Source organism: Equus quagga, chromosome 20 (assembly GCF_021613505.1).
Source record: "Equus quagga isolate Etosha38 chromosome 20, UCLA_HA_Equagga_1.0, whole genome shotgun sequence".
Taxonomy (NCBI): domain Eukaryota; kingdom Metazoa; phylum Chordata; class Mammalia; order Perissodactyla; family Equidae; genus Equus; species Equus quagga.
This window is the reverse complement of record NC_060286.1, coordinates 9,427,432-9,445,418: the sequence shown is the minus strand read 5'-3', so window position 1 is coordinate 9,445,418 and position 17,987 is coordinate 9,427,432. Positions and strand designations below refer to the sequence as shown.

The 17,987-nt window shown below is 39.2% G+C and overlaps 1 protein-coding gene across 3 annotated transcripts in view; it reads left to right on the top strand.

Annotated features, from left to right (window-relative positions):
- The window catches only part of PPP2R5E (protein phosphatase 2 regulatory subunit B'epsilon), a 146,245-nt gene extending 129,683 nt beyond the window's left edge, over nt 1-16,562 (top strand). For 2 of the 3 annotated variants that reach the window (XM_046647464.1, XM_046647463.1), the window contains exons 11-14: nt 743-862; nt 4,567-4,694; nt 6,765-6,866; nt 11,795-16,562. In XM_046647464.1, the coding sequence (XP_046503420.1) occupies nt 743-862; nt 4,567-4,694; nt 6,765-6,866; nt 11,795-11,894 (450 nt within the window). In that variant the 3' untranslated portion in view covers nt 11,895-16,562. The remainder of the gene's footprint in view (nt 1-742; nt 863-4,566; nt 4,695-6,764; nt 6,867-11,794) is intronic. The other variant, XM_046647465.1, reaches the window with a different exon arrangement.
- Nucleotides 16,563-17,987: the final 1,425 nt, after the last annotated feature.

Sequence of the window (17,987 nt, the reverse complement as noted above, 5' to 3'; positions counted from 1 at the left end):
TAAAACAATTGACCATACAGTTGATTTGGCTCCATTTTGTCATCTAAAGGCTCTGCTTCTTGAGGCACATGGTGCTGAGGCCACAAGATTCACTGTGCTCGATAGTGAGCAATTGTGCGCACGTGCCTTGTCTATGTATGTAAGTGTGCGCAAGTGTGGAGATTGGGTCGGTGTGTGTTAGAGTGATACCTGCCTGTGGCTGAAGCTGCTCATTTGTGTCTCTCTGACTTTGTATGTTCTGTTAGCTGGCGTATCCTAGAGGAGCACTTTCCCCATAGCAGGGGCTGTAACTGTTGGCGATATCTGTGTGTGCCACGATGGACTTGCGTACGTCCATGCAGGAGGGCCACTCTCCTGTTGTTTAAAAAATACAGGTGGTGGGGAGATACCTAGGTTGGTCGCAAGAGAGAGGAGGCCCCACAGCTTCCTGTTTTCCCGGGGCCCGGCTGCACTGTGTGTCAGTGCCCGCTGTTTCATGTAATCGATGTACCACATAGAGTAATTTTTCCAAAGTAAATAGAATCGTATTTTCAATGCTGTAGGGAGTTTGTTGTTAGCAAGTACCCTCTGGTGAATTCCTTGTGAAACAAACATCTGTAATATGAATTAATGCCTGATTTGTTCATATTTGGTTTTATGTGTAAATTATTCTTAGAACACTGCAAACTCTGATGAATCCTCATTGTTCATTTGGATTTTTTAATGAAGTGCCTGACATTTTGTGTTTTCTGTGTACTTATAGGTCATGTTCCTTGGGGAGTTGGAGGAAATATTGGATGTGATTGAACCTTCACAATTTATTAAAATTCAAGAACCTTTGTTTAAGCAAATTGCCAAGTGTGTCTCCAGCCCCCATTTTCAGGTTAGTACTAAGGAAGGCATGGGCCAGAGTGGCTTATACAACATCTATTATTATGGTAAAGTTTTATTTGTATTGAAAGAAACGTAATGGATGCTAGCTACTTGTTTTTATTTGCTATTTTCTCACATGATAGCAATAATTTTGATAATAGCCACCTTTGACTTGAGCACCTACTTCATGACAGCCACTGTGACGGTGCTTTCTGTCCAGTAACTTAATTCTCATGACCACCCTGCAGGGAGAGTGGTAGGATTTTTACAGATGTGAACAGAGGCTCAAAGTGGTAAACTCGCTTGTCTCAAGTAATGTAGCTGAATCAGAGGTGGGCTGGTGGAGTTCGTGTAAGAGAAAATGCTAAGTAAAGCTTCAGAGAGAAAGAAAACATTCATGTTCTATACTGTGCTAGATGCTTTGCATACATTCCTACTTCAGGTTATCCTATGAGGCTTTTTCTTTTTTTTTTTTTGGCCATTTTCTAGAAAAAGAAAAAAGAGACTCAGAGAATGATTTGCTCGAGATCCCGAGTTAATAGGGAGTAGACGTAGTAGGTGTAGCTCCTTGCGAAAGCCCGTGACCTTCCCGTGGCCCCACTCTGCCTCCTTGTGGCCATTCCGGGAGAACACAGAGAAGCGAACCTGGACAGCCTTTTCTCAGCTGGGGCCATTGCTGCAGTGAAGTGGAAGCGACATGGGAGGGAAGAGGGTAATTTGGGGTGAAAACACATTGGGTTTTATCCTTTGGCTGTTTCGCCAAAGGTCCAGACCACAGACCTAGAGAAGTGACTCTATACTGCCCATCGATTTGAAGGGATCGTTCAGCTCGTAGTTGGCAGCACAGAACCACACTGCTGACCTGGTGGACTTGATGTGGACTTTTCCCTGAGCTGTCGTTAGGCCGCATAGTTAGAGATACTGGCTGTTGTTGTTGTTTTAATGTTTCACCTAAAGACATCTTAGTATGTCAAGTCAGTGATCTTATGACAGTTCTGTGATTATACCACAAAGCCAAAATAAAAGAGTAGAAACCTTAACATGAATCATTACATTCAGGTGATGTAGCACATGTCTAGATTTAAAAAAAAGAAACCCGTTGCAGGATACTATGTAGATGTTTTACATATCACACATGGCCTGTGCTGCTCAAACACCCAATTGTTTACCTTAGTTTTCAGTTTCTGTCAGGATGTTTGATGCAGTGGATAGCAAGGTGGCCGCCTTCTCACTGTCCTCACATGGCCTTTGCTTGGTGTGTGTGTGGAAAGAGAAAGTGATCTCATTCCTCTTCTTATAAGGCTACCAAGCCTATCGGATTAGGACCCCTTCCTTATGACCTCATTTAACCTTAAATACCTCTCATCTCCAAATACACTCATAATGGGGGGTTAGGGCTTCATATTAATTTAGCTGGGAAGGGGGGCAGAGCAGAACACAATTCAGTCCATAGCAGAAAGGAAAAAGAATTTAAAATTATTTGACAGAAGTAAAACTAAGAACAGAAGAAAGGAAGAGTGCAGAGGTTCTTTATTCATTTGGTGAGTGTTCATTGGTTCATTCAGCAAACATTTATCGAATGCCCCTCTGTAGCTAAATGCCTCTCACTACTTGGCCCAGGTGTGGCACTAGGGTCAGAAGGCTCCAAATTAGAGGCACTGCCACCATGTGTGCAGGAAGACAGTCAGTCCTGGGAAAGTAGTGGTTCTCTCCTAGTGTCAGACACGTTAATTTTTACTCTGCGTAAACAATGCCTTTCCTCTTTAAGGGGCTTTGCTGGATACTGACTTTGTTTCTGTAAGTGATTTTACATATTGACAGATAGACGCAGAGATTAGGAAACTTGTTAGCGTTAAGTAGCAGGTCAACATTAGACTCATAACTGGATGTAGGAAAAGCCCAGGTCCCTACGTCTTTGCTAGCATCCTCCTGTGGTCTAAGATTCCTCCTTTCAGTTGTAAGTTTCAGAGTAGCTTCATCCCCATTCCTCCTCTTCTTCCCTCCCTCTCCTTGCCTTGTGCTCTCCCTGCCGCAGCCACACCACGCGCTCCATGGTTTCTAGACACACTGCCCATGTTGGTGCCTCTGCCCTCCTCTCTGTAATTCCCTCAGCCTGGAATGCCCTTTCCTTCTTTCCTCCATCCTTCAGAGCCCAGCATAGATGCCACCTCCTGTGTAACATTCCTGCCACTCTTCCTCCCTGCCATGCTATCCAGGTTGTTCTTCCTATTCTTTCCTCTCGCACTTTATTATTTATCTGATAGAACAGATATGGAATGGAAATGTCTCAGTGGGGATAAGAGAGTAAAGAGGTGAAGAGCAGGACTGTGGAGCCTGCCACTTGCTAGGCTTGTCACCCTGAGGCAATGGCTTATCTACTCTGAGCCTCAGTTTCCTCATTTGCAAAATAGAAATAATGGTACCTACTCTGTAGGTTGGTTGTGAGGATTAAATGAGACACTATGTATGTGAAATACTTAGCACAGTGGCTGGCAGACAGGACGCACTGAATAATAATTCATTGTTTTCTTTGTACTCTCAGGGTCTAGTGCCTCACGAGTCCCAGGATTTTTTTGAACTAAGTTGAATAATGTAAATGAAAGGTTCTGATGTCTCAGAGTCTATTGGTGGGCACATCTTGTACCATTTTATTAAATTATTAAGTTTAAGTTTAATGTAAATTTAATTTATTAAGTTAAAACATAGTTTTTTCATCTGTATGAATGAAAGAGGCCACACTTTTTCCCTTTCCCCATCTATCTATATATATATGTATACCCATTTTAGAGATTTTAGATTACTTTTTTGAGATGTTGGTTTAATTTAATTGTTATTTTAGGTTACTTTTTAGAGATTTTAAATTACTCTTTTGAGGCCTTCCTTTGAATTCATAGAGTCAGTTGATAGCATGGTGGTCAGAGAAAGGGATCTGAGATAGCCAGCAGATGTATGTACAGCCAGTGTCCCTGAGTCCAGAGACCAAATGACTTTCTCCTGGTTTACCCAGTTCAAAGGAAGGGACCAGAAATGAAGTCTGGAAAGAGTCTGGGCAGTCGACTCGAGTCCCAGCTTTGACCATCTGCTAGCACTGTGACCTTGGCCAGGTTACCAGTCTCTCTCAGAGCCTCAGTGTCCTCATCTATGCGGCGAGCACAGTGATGCCTACCCCTTGGATGGTGGAGGGAATGGTACATTCTCTCTCAGTGTAGGCGCAGTGCCCGGCCGTAGGGGCTGCTTAGTGAATGTGACTTCTCTGCTGTGATGGGCAACTGGGTTTTCCTCAGCACCTCTTGACCGCATGCCAGCTGTGTGCTGAGCCCTGTGGTTGATCTGAAGTGTGAGATGAAAGAGGTGAGCCAGGAAGGAGGTTAAAGTGGTGGGAAAACAGTGTGGTATGTAGAAGTAGGTAAAGGTGTTTGGAGTTTGGCAAGCTGTGTAGGGAAAATATGGAGTGAGATAAAATGGGCAGTATTAAAGGAGAGTGTAAATAAATAGGTAGGAAAACTTCTTTTCCTTCCCCAAATTAATGAACCACTTTGGAACTTGCTGAAAGATTTTAAGCCACAAAAGTATAAAGTGTGATTAATGTGTAATTTTACATTTGATTAAATGATATAAAAATGGTCTTAAAATACTTTTGTTTGGAGAGATTATAATTTTGTTTTATCTTTGTCTTTTTCTCTCTCTTAACATTTTCTTTTTCTTTTCTCAAAGGTGGCAGAAAGGGCCCTCTATTATTGGAATAATGAATACATCATGAGTTTGATAGAAGAAAACTCTAATGTCATCCTTCCCATCATGTTTTCCAGTCTTTATAGGATTTCAAAAGAACATTGGAATCCGTAGGTTTTCAGTTTCTTTCCTCCATCCCTCCCTCCCTTCTTTCCTCTCTCCCTCTCTTCCTTTGACCTTCTCTTTTGCTTAATAAAATGTCTTCAATGCTTATTATGTGCCAGATGTTCTGCTTGGTGCTGGAGTCAGATATGTGAAAAGACAAAAATTCCTACCTTTTAGAAATTCACCAACTGATGGGGGACACCCACAAGTGAACAGGTGTTTTACAAGACAGTGTTTTAAGTGCTGTTGTGTTAAAATTTCTGTTGATTTGAGGGCGTCCTGACTTGTCTGTGATGTGGCAGACATTTTGGGGATGCTCTGGAACGAGAGGAGGGGTTTCTGGATATAGATGAGGTGGTGATGCTCAAACTGAATCTTGAAGGGATTTGGCAGGTGGATGGGATGGCTGAAGACCGTTCAGATTGTGAGTCTATTCATCATATAAAAAGGCCCAAAAATGTAAAAAGCACCCGTAAGTTCTGAGACCTGTGGGTTTGGGAGGACTAAAGCACCAAGTCTTTGGGGAGGTTCCTGGAAGATGAGGTTAGAAAGCGGTGTGTGGCCCACCTGAGTCTTCACTAAGTAGATGGAAAGGAAACACTGAAGAGCTGTAAGGAGCGAAGAGGTCTGAATTGATTTGCATTTTAGCAGGATTTGTTTCCTAAAAACCAGCTCAGTCATTATACGTGTTCTCTAGGAAAAAAAAAAGTTTAAAATTTTCAAAGAGAAGTTTAACATCTAGTCCTATGAAAGTTAAAGTATTCTGTATTTGAATGGCTCTATGCATTTCTCTATGGAATAGAAAGAAAATTTAATGTGGCATTAGTATTTAGTAGATGCAATTTAGTATTTTCATAGTATGTTTGTTTGAAAGTTTTGCATACAACTGTAAAATACCACATTTCTCATTTTTCAAATTTGCCAAATTTTATATCTAAAACTTGTAAAATTAAAGAGCTGGTAAGCAAGTACGTATCATCATGTAGATGGTTTCTTGAGGCCCTAGAGATTGGTTCTAACAAGTGTCTGTATCTGCTCAGTACACCGTATTTGGCCTTTCTCCATCACTGCCCATCATATTTGAGGTCATTCCCCTCTGCAGAAGAGAGCTTGAGTTCTCCTTTTAATGTGCGCAGGGCAGAAGCCACACAGCTAGTACACTTTCTTTTAAATGATTTGGAAACATCAAACCCATGACTTATTTAACATATGGCCTAACTTTTATCAATGCCTTTTTCAGTGGTATTTGGAACACATTAGTTGCAAAATGGAAGTAATGTATATTTTTGCAAAGGGCAATGCTCTTTAGACTCTAGTCTGAAGATATCAGGCTCATCATGGCAGACTCCTCACATTGGCCAAGAGCTTACCCTTGCATTTAATAAGTATGGGCTACCATTGTGGCTGTTTAGCTGTCTAGTGTTCCACAGCTCATAGCGGCCATCACCAGCTTGCCAGTTACCTTACAGGCATACGTATTGGATCAGCAAGGGGACTAAACAGGAGTGGATGGACTAATGCACATCACAACTAGAACCATAACTCTTATTAAGCTGCCCAACTGACAGGGGTTTGGTATCATACCTTCGAATATGAATTATATATTTACATTATTTGTTTCCCTGGGAACGCTTTTGATTTTGATGAATTATGCATATTATCTTAAAAATAAAATTCTATGCAAATTCAGGTCTCTAAGGTTAGTCCTACCACAGGTGCTCCTTTTCAGGGTGAAGTTGCTTTATATTTATACCTGCCTTTTTATTAAATGAAGTTGGCAAGTGTCCACAGGCAAGTCTATTCCGAGTACCAGTAATTAAAAGGGTGAAATTAGATTCTTATTTTTCTAATCCTGCCAACCCCTCAGAAAGATATCTTGCCTTGAACAGTAAAGAGTGTAACTTTCTTGCTGTGGAAATGAACTGTAGGTCATTTGTAGTTGTTCCAACAAGAAAGGGATGGCAACTGTGCAATATGAGGAGCTCATTCAGACAAAGGTTGTGCTTTTGCTTTCTTCATGCAGCATCCCATTTTTTAAGACTAACCACCATGTTTCCTTTTCTCTTGCTTCCCAGGGCTATCGTGGCATTAGTGTACAACGTGTTGAAGGCATTTATGGAAATGAACAGCGCCATGTTTGATGAGCTGACAGCCACATACAAGTCAGATCGTCAGCGGTAACTTTTTAAAGCTTTTTTGTCAGCTGTGCATAAAACTATTGAGTTCTTGCCCTGCTCTTTGCTGAAGTTGTCTAATTGCGTCCCAAATCATAAGCAGCATAACTTTATTTCCTTATATCTTCGTTTTTGCATGCTCATTAGCTGTGTCTTTCTTAGTGTGCCACTGGGTAACAAAGTGCCATTTGAGAAAGGCTGCTTTCCTCCTTCCCTTCAATGATGTTTCTCTTCTGCCTCAGGGTAAAGAGCCTGGCACATAACTGGTATTTCAGGCCCACTGGAGGGGACCATCAAGTAGTTTGCCATCTGGATTCTCTCTCATTCTGAACCTATCGGAGCTAGAATTGGGCTGATGTTGTTCTTCACTCCAGCAGCAAGAGGGATGAGGCACCATTTTGGTTTAGCTCTTTGGCCCAGAACTTACTTTGGGCTCTAGGACCCAACAAATTCATTACGATTTAAAGGGCAGTGAAAAGAACATGGAGGTGAAGAGTCTAATATTATACAAATCTTCAAATGTTTAAGACCAAAAGGGAGCAAAAGCCAGTTGAACTCTTTACAGTAAATGCTTATGGCTTAGTAAAGCCTTTCTTGATTTCATTTACGTGATTCTTCAATTTTGTTATTTCTCATTCAGTGTGTCTAACTTTCCAAAAGATGTTGTCTTAGTCCCTTTGGGCTGCTGTAAGAAAATACCACATGTGGGTATTTCATGGGTAGCTTATAGCAACAGGAATTTATTGCTCACAGTTCTGGAGGCAAGAAGTCCCAGATCATGGTGCCAGCATGGTTGGATGAGGGCCCTCTTTCTGCTTCGTAGCCGGTGCCTTGTCACTGTGTCCTCGCATGGCGGAAGGAGCAAGGAATCTCTGCGAGATCTCTTATAGGATCACTAATCCCATTTATGAGGGCTCCACCCTCTTGAACTAATCATCTCACAAAGACCCCAACAATTAATACCGTCACCTTTGGAGGTTTGGGGGGGCCCAAGCATTCAGACCATGACGTTGAAGTACTTAGAGAGATTGGGGAAAATCTAGAGAGCTTGTTAGTAGGTGGGCCCCTGGTTTGGCTTTGATCATCCAGAAGCACATGTCAGCTTTGTATATTATAAAACCATGGACCTTAGAGGATCCCAGAGGTGTGTGAGAGTATTCGTACCCAGGACCTTGCTGAACCTCCTGAGCAAGGCTATCTGTGGTTCCCCTGCTTCTTTGCTTTACCTGAATTTGAATGCTACTTGCATTTTACTGATAAAAAGCAATGAGGGGAAAGGTTTGGTGGCAGGGGGCAAAGGACCATCTCGATGATTTTTTTAAATTACCAGGATGTAGTATATTGAAAAGCCACTTAATTAGGGAATATTAAGTGTTTAACTGTAGACAGAAGAGGCTGAGACTTTTTATACAATATTGGAATAAATATCAATTATGGAATATGTTGGGCCACACTTCCAATTTAAAGAACTTTGTTTTTCAAAGATTTTATTTTTCATTTTTCTCCCCAAAGCCCCCCAGTACATAGTTGTATACTTTTAGTTGTGGGTCCTTCTAGTTTGGCATGTGGGATGCTGCCTCAGCATGGCTTGATGAGCAGTGCCAGGTCCATGCCCAGGATCTGAACTGGCAAAACCCTGGGCTGCCAAAGCAGAGCGCATGAACTTAACCACTCAGCCACAGGGCTGGCCATCCGATTTAAAGAACTTTTAATTTACTATATTTACAGTTGTTGCAGATCATTAAATTTGTAATAACACTCCTTGTCCTAAACTTAAATTAAAATCTTTTAACAGTTTTATTTTTGCAAGTAAAAGTGATAAAGGGCACATTTTCTTACTGTGACGTACCATTAAAGAGTGCATTGTACGTGATGTCCTTCCTTTCACAGCAACTGAAAGCCCATTATTATTATCCCAGTTGGATAAAGATTAAATCTGTGAAATGCCATTAAGAGTATTAAAAACCTTAGGGGCAGCCCAGTGGCATAGTCGTTAAGTTCTTGTGCTCTGCTTCGGCAGCCTGGGGTTCACGGGTTCGGATCCTGGGTGTGGACCTACACACTGCTCATTAAGCCGTGCTGTGGTGACATCCCACATACAAAATAGAGGAAGATTGGCACAGATGTTAGCTCAGGGACAATGTTCCTCAAGCAAAAAGAGGAAGATTGGCAACAGATGTTAGCTCAGGGCCAATCTTCCTAAAAAAAAGAGTATCAGAAAGACCTTATTTCTAAAATATTCAAATTGGTTGAATTAAATTAATGTTTATTGAACTTCAATAATAAAACTGTTTTCTGATCATTTATTATTTAAACTAAATAGACCAAACCCTTGAAAAAGATAAGAATTAGCCAAGGGGACCAGGAATAGATACTGTGAAGTTCATTCTGATGATCTGGTATATTAAAGTGACTTATAGCGAGTGGACTTTCTTAAGGAGAGAAGGATTTTTTTTCTTGTGAGGAAGATTTGCCCTGAGCTAACGTTCTTTGCCAATGCTCTGTTTTTTGCTTGAGGAATATTAGCCCTGAGCTAACATTTGTGCCAATCCTCCTCTATCTTTTTGTATGTGGGACATCTCCACAGCGTGGCTGGGATCTGAACCCACAAACCTGGCCACCAAAGTGGAGCGTGCAGAACTTTAACCACTCGGCCACGGGGCTGGGCTCTGACAAGGATTTTTTTAAAGCAAGGGTAATGTTTTGTCAAATGAGCAATAGAAAGTTGTACTGAATAGTTGGAAACATTGGTTTCTCCTTAGATATGGAAATAGGAAAAGAAAATAAAGAGATTTATTTGGTACTCTCAGAGAAGAACTGAATGGAGGGTTTCACTTCTGGATGGCAGGAAGTTAGTAACTGTTTCAGGTCAGATCACATTTTTCAGTATTAAAATCTGAAAATGGTGGGTGGAGTAAGTAACTGACACTGTTAGATACATACGCCAACATTAGTGCCATGTAAAATCGGAATTGGAAGAGAATTTGACAGTATCCTTAGCATGACAATGTGGTTAAGTTTTAAAATTCCCACCCACAGGGAGAGAGAAAAGTGGGAAAGAATGGGGGTGACAGTTACTATTTCAGAAATATTTAGAATTTTTGAAGATAAAGTTGTCAGTATAACAAATGTATGATAACTCAGCATAAAGTTCATCTGGCAGCAAAGCCCCACGGGACCCGGCACTGAATGCCAGAACACCCGCGATCAAAGGTGTGAGCGAAACGGTTCAGTAACAGGCTGATGAGTGTTTTAATGATGTCAGCACTTAATTTAAACTGCAGGTTAAGGGCAGTACGAGCCTAACGTGTGTTTGGGCTGTCTGTTAGTTGAGGAAAGTTTGTAAGCCCTTGCTTGCCACCTTCTTCCTCCAAATAAAAAGATCATGTGCCCTGAAACTGAGCAGGATCTATAGAATTTCTTTAAATGTACTCAAATCAAAGTTCTGTTATAACATATATTTTGACCTAATGTTATCCCCAAACTGTATTGAGAAAGCCAAAGTGATAATTTACCAAACAGCTTGCTTTACAGTTAAGAATCTGGAATCCATAATGATTGGTGAATTATCTCATCTCATCTGCGCTTATTACCCTGTAAATGTAATTTTTCCGGGTCAAAAGTACCAAATAGGTAATTGTTTGAAAAACTGTTGTGCCCACTGAAATTCGTTTTGTACAGATTGTATTTGAGATAGCTAAAAGTAGTTATAGTATAAACAAGGCTTAAATTACCAAAATATTAATTATGAAATGATAATATTCATTACCGTATTATATAATTGTTCCCTCAAGGTTCTAATGGAATGAGAATATAAAATTACTTAGATTTTTGGGGAGGGATGGAGATTAATTTCTGGTGCTATAGATATCGGTATAACAGAAAAAATTGATGATGACATTAAAAAAATGAGACACTGGAATTATATACAAATTTCACCTAACCTGTGTGGATTTCCCCGAGTAAATGTACTGTAACTGAAGTTCAGTCCTTACTAGGTAAGTAGCTCAGGGACCATGTCCCCCACGCCTGAGATGGCAGAGCCCCTGTTTTCAGGAATTATCTGAATTTATGGATTCACAAATGTCATCAGGGTCTGCAGTTTACTGGTTCATCACAACATGAGGAAACTAGGGGCAGTGCTGTGAATTATTTTCACTGTGAATTTGTTTAATTTACAGTATTGTCATGTATTCTTGGATTATGTATTTCATACTTGGTTGATGTTAAAATTAACATCCTTTATTTTATAAAAATATGGTGATATAAAAATGTCCTTGGCAAAATAAAATTTGTTGACCCTGTTTTGGGTATCTAGTTTTTTGGAAAATTTTACCAAAGAGGGAAATCTGTAAGTCTGGAAATCACTAGTCAGATTGATATTGAGATTAGATTCTGCTAAAGAGTTTACATATACCGTGTACATAATTTAGGAAAAATGTATAATAATGAAGAGGAAATATATTTTCTTGACTTACGACATTCTCCGTATCAGTGTCATCTCTGGCACCTCTTTGAGAAACTATTTGGAGACAAAGAGGAAATTAGATTTTAACTAGACTCCCAGTAAAAATTACTAGTGTGCCATTGATTTTAGGATAACAGATACGTAGAAAGGATCCCCATTTTTGTTTCTCAGTAATTTTGAAGTTAGTTTTCTTTATTAAGCTAAGTATAAAGGAATGTTAATGTGAAATCTTACAATATTCTTGTCATCTCCTACTCTGTTCATTAATACTACGTTTATGTCTATATATGTCAATAAGAAAAAGGAGCAAGAGAGAGAAAAACCAAAAAGAAAAACACCCATAAGCTTAATGCCAAACTTTTCAAAACCTACCTGGGGAAAAGTATGTCAAAGGGGCAATTATTGTTGGATAATATCTTTAAACCTTCTCAGTTGTTTACCTTGTATTCTATTTTTTCCCCAGTGAGAAAAAGAAAGAAAAGGAGCGTGAAGAGTTGTGGAAAAAACTGGAGGATCTGGAGTTAAAGAGAGGTCTTAGACCTGATGGGATAATTCCAACTTAACAGAAATAATGATGACAACGTTACTAACCTGTGGAGTCACGCATTTATGTAGTAGGAGATGGAGCAACAGTTTTCTGTATTGTGCAACTTTACAGTAGATTTCACGTTTGTTTCATTATTACAACAGCACTGTATATACCTGTCTCTAAGTAAAGGAAAAAGAATAAGGACTTCAATCCAAAGTTTGGACAGTAGATGAACTTCTCAGAACTTTGCAAACGTAATCATTGTTCTAACCCTCTTTAAAAAAAAAAAAAGGAAAGCAGTCTTCAAAGATCTGTTGATGAAGTTGCTATGTTAAAATTCCATTATTGAGAGTTCCTTATTTATCACTAGCAGAGAGTATGAAACAATTTTCAAATGTGAACAATCTTAAATTTAGCTTGTCTTTCTGCTAAGCTGTTAAATGTATTTATAGTAAAGGAAGAAAAAAAGACTGTCATTTCCTCATAAGTGTGTATAACATCCTCCTCTGGATAACTTGACTGTAATTTGACATCTTTTCCTTTTGCACATCTTCATGAGTTGAATGTCCACATGGAATGGGGCCATGAATTATAAAGGTCCCTGATAAGAAGTTTTGTTTGCTGGAGTGAACATCTCTCCAGTAACCAGGTAGTCCTGGTACTCCTTTAGTTTTAAAATTAGGAGTAAAAGAGATGAGGTGATAAACATAGTAGGGAAGGGAATGTTGGATTCATTTATCAGTTTATGGTGAATCCAAATCAATGTCTTGAATCCTTTGAAAACAGGCACTGGGACATCTTAGGCTTCAGTACCTGACCAGTATTAGTAGTGTACATCATTGAACACACGTACCAGAGATGTTTTAGAAATGTCAGAAAACATCCTTTTGGACCATTTTGAAATAAGAGAGAGAAACACTAAACACTACAACCATGAAATTGACGGCCAGGATTTTGGATCTGATTGGGAATAGAGTTGAGCAAACAGCTTGGACTGTTTGGAGTTGTTGCCTTACTTTTTAATACGTATTTATAAAGTATTCCAGCAAAAGAGGATGTAGCCTCTGGGAAAAAACAAACCTGTTACAGTGTTTTTTGTAGATTCTCGTTCTATATCTCGTCCCAGCGCCAGCCCTGTTTTTAGCCAGAAAGGATTCAGGATAAGCATTATGCATTCTGAATTGGATGCGTATTCCTAACTACTGTATTTGTTACCAAAAGTGGTTCTACAAATGCTACTGAAAAAAATCTGGAAATTCCTAATGTCCTGAGTATTAATAATAAAGTTTAAAAATGCTTTTATATCAAAGGTGCATTGTGACCAAATTGTTTAAGAAAAACACAAAAAACAAACAAAACAAAATCTAGGGCCGTATTATAAATATATTGTATTGGCGCTCTGCTTTGTATTTAAAGTTGGAGTGTTACATCTTGGGGAGATAAAATGCTGATAAATCTTGTGTACAGTGTGTACTTACCTAATGCGGTTGCATTATTATGTACTGAAAGATGTATGTTTTGGGATTTGTTTCCAGGATGCTTTTGCTCGTTATGGACATGGCAGCAGTGAGTTGATAATCCTAAACCATCACTTCCAGCAGTATTCGTGGTAGAGAGCTGATTCTGTGTTCATGTGTTGAATTGTGATAGTAGCCAACATGAACATAAGAACTGTTGTTGCTCTTAATAGAAATAATATATCAATATGGCTTGTATATTTTCTTCCTTCCGTTTAAATAGAAAGTAGAATATGCAGCTTTATTGTTTCCAAGAAAAAGGAAAAAAAAACCCGCGGACCTTTCTCCCCTATCAAGTGTTTCAGGATTATCAGGTCACAGTTTGTGTGTAAAGCCAGCTAATTATGGATATTGTCATCTCAATAACTTTGTAAAACAAAAGAAAAATTTGGCATTGTTAATTCTGAGAAAGAAACAGCAGTAAAAGAGTCATATGCAACGCCAAACACAACATGGTTTAATGGAATTAATAGATTTTTTAAAAAAAGAACAATAATGAGAATTCCATGTAAGGTTGGCAGAGGCTGCCACAGATGAGAGAACTTACTTTGAAAGTGCTGGAGCAAAGGTGCAAGTTCAAGTACCACAGACAAAAAATAAATTCGTAACAAATCATTTCCTCTAGCCCTTTTGATTTTAGCCTGTTAGTTTTGACTCTGTATTACATTTGTTTTTGACAATATAATCTGTTGTTTGCCATTAATTCATCTTTTTAGTTAGAGAACATTTAAATCATAGGTTTATGAAATCAGAATGAAATGCAGTCACTTGAAATGAGAAAGACCAGGATCCCTTCTTGCATCTTACCCTATCCTCAGAGTTAGGTGAGAACTACACAGATATCCTTGATGTCAATTTTGTATGTTGATCATTCCAAATCGAGAAGAATAAAGCCAAATTTTAGACATATTTAAAGAGGCGATTACAGCTATATGTCTAAAATTCATAGGGCAACTTCTGAGAAGAAACACTGTCTTTTCTTTTTTAACTGAAAGTGACAATGTGACATTTGTCATGTTGTGTCCGGTGACGCAGAGTAACTGAGGTGATCTGACTGTCGCACTATGTGACATATTTAAGGACGTACTTGCTGCATTTGCAGCAGCCCTCTCTGTCCCGTCCCACGTTTCTGCTGTTGCTGCAACTTGAGTTAATTGTGACAAAAGCATCTTTGTGTTATATTTTGTTTGCTTCATAATTTCCAGAACTATATATAAATATATTTTTTAAATAGCAAATATTGTAGTTAGTGAGTGATGATCACTCCAACCTTATCCCTACCATATTGGTTTCAGGGGTAGGATTCAGAGTGTCTTTGGAAGAAAAAACAAACAAAAACCCTGTGGTTTAGGATGATGCGAGGCCTTAGGCTGTGGGCCTGAACAACCATGTGAGTGAAATGACCCATCTCATCCTTTGAATCAAGCATGCATTCCTTTTCTCATTGTGCAAGTGTCCCCAGTTGTTTTCCTTCAGTGTCTAGTTTTTGTCCTCTTAAATTTTATTATATTTTGCTCTCCCTCACATCTGACTGTTTTTTATAAAATAAAAATAAAAAATAAAAAAAGTGAGAAATAAATAATACCCTCGATGCCGTTGGATACTCACAAGCAGGGTTATGCTCCTTCATCTTGGGCTTGCTTGCCTAAATGGAAGGGTTTAATTTATTTCGTACCTCCTTCTGTGCGTGGGACAGTCCAGGGTGCAGAGCCAGGATTTGCTTGTAGTTGCACCTGCTATACTTCAACGTGTAGCCGCAGGCTCAATCACACTATGGAAAGAAAAAAAAGTATATTTAGAGCTTTAAAAGCTTTTTTATTTTTTTGTGGGGGTCGGGGGGTGGGGAAGGGAAGATGTATGGATGTTATTGGCATTTTTAAGTGTTCAGAGTTTTTTGGGGTTTTTTTTTTTCCTCCTGTTTTGTTTTTTCCCTTTAATTGGATGCACTGACCTGGCCCAGGAAATGAAGAGATTCTCTCTTTTGATGCTATTACCAATGTTATCACAAAGTGACAGTCATCTATAGCAAAAAGACATGATCAGTGATGTTTTATTTGCACATCAATATTTTTATTTTTATATTCTGGCTCAGCTGCTTCTCTGAGTGGAGTTAAGAAATGAGCCACAAAGGAGTTTTGTAGTGGGTATATCGGCCATGCATTTTATATTTCTCAGTATTTAATTTTGAAAAGCTAAAAGGATTGTGCATCTTGAGAGAAAGTTGAGCAAGTTTTGATCTAGTGGAATGTTAATTTGTGCTGCTTCTTGTGCACGATAGCAGCAGTAGTATCTCTTTTGGAAATAAACATCCCATATTATGATGTCTATGAATATAGGTTTCCTTTTCTTCCCTCCCTCTTTGCCTCCTTCCCCTCTTCCCTTCTTCTCCTCCCTTCCTTCCTCCCTCCCTCCTGTCCTTCCTCCCTGCCTTCTTTCCTGCCTCCTTTCCTTCCTTCCTCCCTCCCTTCCTTCCTTCCTTCTTTCCTCCCTTCGTTCCCTTCTCTTTCTTTACTTTTTTTGAAATCACTTACTGTAAATAAGTTGTAATCCAAACCTCATGTATCAATGGGGAACTTTCAAATATAAATATTACCCATACATTTTCTGGTTGTCGTCTGATTTTTGATTGAGGTATAATGAGAATGACATGTCCATTGCTTTGGTTTGAGGATTTCGCTTTAGCTTCATGAATCTTTCGGTATTTTAGTATTTTGTTGTTTTAGCAGGAGAGGGCAGCAAAAGTTCATTTTCCCTGTTAGAAATGCTATGGTTCATGATGGGTTTTAAATTTAGCTGTGTGTGTGTTTTTTTTTAAACAGCATCTGTTTGTGGGTAGAGGTAAAAATGAAACATTTTTGATATGAAAAGTTGCATATGAAAATTATAAACTGGTTCAACCAGACATCGAAGACTTCTGATCCACATCAAAGTTAAAATGCCACAAAACAATCTTCCAGCTCTGGCTAAAATATGCTACTTCCTTTTCAAACACAACAAAATGCAAGCTGAGTCTTAAACACTTGGAATTTAAAATGTCTTTCTTTGAAAATGATTTACTTTCATCAAAGTGGTAACAGAAACAAAAATGACGGTGCTCCCAAAGAGAAATGTAACCTTCCCCTTTCACAGATGTGTGAGAGGCTCTGTACTGTGGGCGCATCCTAATAAAGAAGCAATGAAGAGTTTTCAGGTGCCTGGCTGTGTTTGTTTTGTTTGTTTCTTTCTGACCTTAATGGCCTTTTTGAACCATACAAATAACAGATTAGATCAACTTAGCTGTGAGGCAATGGGGCTGCTATGTTCCGGCCTTCATCTTGAGAAAATCAGCATATGATTAGGGGTTTTTAATGTTGGGGAGTGGTCCAGTGTCTATTCTGTGTAATAAACCACTCCAAAACTTACTAGCATAACCCAGTAATTTATTTTGTTCACAAATTTATAGTTTGTGCAGGACTTGGCAAGAACGTCTTGTCTCTGCTCCTTGAGTGTCCACTCGGGTTTATCAGGCGAGGCAGGAGAACCCATTTCCAAAATGGCTCATTCACATGGCTGGCAAGTTGGTGCTGGCTGTTGCTTGGGGTTCAGCCGGAGGCCTCAGTTCTTCGTGACATGGGCCTCCTTAATAGGGCTTCCTTACGGGGCTTCCGCACAGCATGACAACTGGATTCTAAGAATGATTGCTCTAAGAGACAGCAAGTGGCAACTGCCAATTCTTTGAGGCCTGGGCCCAGAAACTGTCATGGCATCACTTAAGTTATATTTTGTTGGTCAAGTGGTCACAGGGCCTGCTCAGAATCAGGTGGAGGGAACGTAGACCTCCCCGTGACATGAGGAGAGAGTGTCGTCTTTAATCAACCATGAGATACTTTCTTTGTAAAGCATTTGGGTCTCTCGGCTAAATCACATCAGATTTGGAACCATGTAGAGTTAACCAGTAATGTTTCATGTTCCGTTAAGCTGGGCTGGGGAGAGAAAAATCCTTGTAAATTCAGCATTTCTGAGTTTCAAAGCATAACCATTCGTAACGTCTGAGGATCACCCTCTTCGTAAGTTACAGGGAGAAGAAACTTGTAACAAAAAATTTTAGGGTTCAAAGAAATGTAAAAGTTGATTTCAACTGAATATCTAATCCTTTGTATAACATTGCCTCCTGCTCGTAAATAAATATTCATATTAATGGAGACAAAGTAAATGTACAGCCCAATTCCTGTTTCCCAGGTTTTTATATAATGGTGCATCCTGCTGGTTTCTATTAGATCTAATTCATATTAGATTTTTTTTTTTTTTTAACTGGGACTAAAGTATGGGATAGCTAAGGGGAATTAAAATTTGATTTTTTTTCTGATGATGATACATGTTCATTGTGTAGTTTATTCCTGAAAAGGAAGATTGAAAAAAAAAAAAAGTTGGATGATTCCCATGCTGCTCCTCATACTTAAAAGTCCAACGTAAGACATGAGTTCGTCCGTTGACTGGACCAGTGTTTATTGATTGGCTCTGTCTGTAGTCTTGCCCATTCCCTGATGTTGAGATTTTCTGTCTCTTCAATCTCTAATTTAGTTCACCTCTTTTGAAATCGTGGTTAGAATTGATCATACAATTTTGAGTCA